General features: G+C 66.4%; 1 protein-coding gene across 1 annotated transcript; it reads left to right on the forward strand.

Annotated features, from left to right (window-relative positions):
- Window positions 1–5: 5 nt before the first annotated feature.
- On the forward strand, window positions 6–2,746 carry EPPK1 (epiplakin 1; the record flags this gene model as incomplete). Its single annotated transcript, XM_081810324.1, has 1 exon — window positions 6–2,746. A coding segment is annotated over one exon (2,741 nt), but the record flags the coding sequence as incomplete, so codon positions are not given.
- Between the last annotated feature and the right edge of the window lie 6 nt (window positions 2,747–2,752).

Raw genomic sequence — 2,752 nt, forward strand, 5'->3', positions numbered from 1 at the left:
ACCCCGTGCACAGCCACCGGCTGCCCGTGGACGTGGCCTACCGGCGTGGCTACTTCGACGAGGAGATGAGCCGCGTCCTGGCGGACCCGAGCGACGACACCAAGGGCTTCTTCGACCCCAACACGCACGAGAACCTCACGTACCTGCAGCTGCTGGAGCGCTGTGTGCAGGACCCCGAGACGGGGCTGCGCCTGCTGCCCCTCGGCCGCTCACAGCCCGAGCTGGTGGATGGCGCCACCCGACAGGCCTTCCAGAGCCTGCTGCTGCCTGTGAGGTATGGGCGGTTCCGGGGACAGAGGGTTTCCGCGTGGGAGCTGGTCAACTCAGAGTGCTTCAGCGAGGACCAGCGGAGGCAGGTGCTGCGGGACTACCGACAGCACAGGGTGTCACTGGCGCAGGTGGTCCAGCTGCTGGGGAGAGCAGTGGGGAGGTGGGTGGACATCACGCTGCCCATGCTCCGGGGCCGAGTCACAGCCCACCAGCTCTGGGAGGCCCAAATCGTTGACCAAGAGCTGCTGGACCGGGTGCTGGAGGGGGCAGTGAGCCCCGAAGCCCTCCTGCACGTGGACAGTGTCCAGCGGGCCCTGCGTGGCTCGGGTGCCGTGGGCGGCGTGCTGCTGCAGTCCTCCAGCCGGCGGCTCAGCCTCTACGAGGCCATGAAGCAGAAGCTGCTGGGGCCGGGCGTGGCGCTAGCCCTGCTGGAGGCTCAGGCGGCCACCGCAGCCATTATTGACCCCCACGGTCTGGAGACGCTGTCCGTGGATGAGGCCGTGCGCAGGAGGCTGGTGGGCCCAGAGCTGTACGGCAGGCTGAGGCAGGCGGAGGACGCTGTCAGCGGCTTCAGAGACCCCTTCTCTGGGGAGCGGGTGTCCCTGTTCCAGGCCATGAAGAAGGGCCTTGTCCCTGCAGAGCAGGCTGCCCGCCTCCTGGATGCCCAGGTGGCCACAGGAGGGGTCATTGACCCCATAGGCCACCATCGCCTCCCCATGCCCGTGGCCACCCAGCGTGGCTACCTCGACCAGGAGATGGCGATCGCCTTGTCCAGCTCCTCCAAGACCTTCCCCACGCTAGATGGCCGGGGACACACCAGCTATGCCCAGCTCCTGGACCAGTGTGTGAGGGACGAGGCCTCTGGGCTCTACTTCCTGCCCGTGCCAGAAAATGCTGCTGCCGTCCCCACTGACGAGCAGGTCCAGGAGACCCTGCAGGCCATGCCGGGGGCTGAGGACGGCACGTCCCTCTGGGAGCTCCTGAGCTCTTGCCGCTTCACTGACGAGCAGCGGAAGAGCCTCTTGGAGGACTTCAGGGCAGGGCAGACTACCGCGCAGCAGCTTCAGGAAACGGTGCAGAAGCAGGTGCGTGAGGCAGAGCTCCTGGCTCAGGCTTGTGTCACGGTGCCCGGCCCAAGGGGGGAGGTTCCTGCCGTCTGGCTGCTGGACGCTGGCATCATCACCCAGGAGACCCTGGCGGCGCTGGCTCAGGGCACACAGTCACCTGCCGAGGTGGCTGAGCAGCCCGCCGTGAAGGCCTGCCTGTGGGGTACGGGCTGCGTGGCCGGCGTGGTGTTGCAGCCGTCGGGGGCCAAGGTCAGCATCAGCCAGGCCATGAGGGACGGCCTCTTGCCTGAGGGCCTGGGGCGAAGGCTGCTGGAGGCACAAGTGGCGTCTGGCTCCCTCATTGACCCTCTGACCAACCTGAGGCTATCTGTGGAAGGCGCAGTCAAGGCCGGCCTGGTGGCTGGGGCACTGCATGAGCAGCTCCGGCAAGCCGAGAGGGCCGTGACCTGGTACACTGACCCCTATTTAGGAGGCGCCCTCTCACTGTGGCAGGCCATGGAGAAGGGGCTGGTGCCCCACAGTGAGGGCCTCCCCCTCCTACAGGTGCAATTGGCCACAGGGGGCGCAGTGGACCCTGTCCACGGGGTGCACCTGCCCGAGGCGGCAGCCTGCAGGCTTGGCCTCCTGGACGAGCAGGTCAGCCGGGTGCTAACCTCAATGGCCGAGGACAGTAAGTTCTTCTTCGACCCCAGCGCACAGGAAAGGGTGACGTACAACCAGCTCAAGGAGCGCTGTGTCCTGGACACTGACACCGGCCTGTGGCTGCTTCCACTTGTCCAGGACAGGGTGCTTAAGGTGGACGAGCATATGCTGGTGGCCCTGAGGGCCATGAAGGTGCCTGTTGGCACTGGGAGGTTCAAAGGTCTCAACGTGTCACTGTGGGACCTGCTCCACTCAGAGTACGTCGACATCCACAAACGGCGGGAGCTGGTGGAGCTCTGCCAGTCCGGGAGGGCCACCGCCCTGCGGCACGTGGCTGTGGCCATCACCGCCCTGGTTGAGACCTCAGAGAGACAGCCCTCGCAGGCCACCTTTAGAGGACTCCGGAAGCTAGTGTCGGCCAGTGACTTGTTTAGGTCCCGGCTGATTGACAAGGAGACGCTGGACCTGCTGAATCAGGGCAGAAGGACAGTGCAGGAGGTGATGGAGAGGAGCAGCATCAGGTGGTACCTGGAGGGAGGCAACTTCATTGCTGGGGTCCTCATCCAGGGCACAAAGGAGAAGATGAGCATCTACCAGGCCATGTGGAAGGGCGTCCTGCGGCCCGGCACGGCCCTGGTGCTGCTGGAGGCGCAGGCGGCCACCGGCTTCGTCATCGACCCCGTGCGCAACCGGAGGCTGTCCGTGGAGGAGGCGGTGGCCGCGGGCGTGGTGGGCGGCGAGATCCGGGAGAAGCTGCTGTCGGCCGAGCGCGC

Source organism: Leptonychotes weddellii, unplaced genomic scaffold, assembly GCF_054177405.1.
Source record: "Leptonychotes weddellii isolate Sample4059 unplaced genomic scaffold, ASM5417740v2 HiC_scaffold_22464, whole genome shotgun sequence".
NCBI classification, from domain to species: Eukaryota; Metazoa; Chordata; class Mammalia; order Carnivora; family Phocidae; genus Leptonychotes; species Leptonychotes weddellii.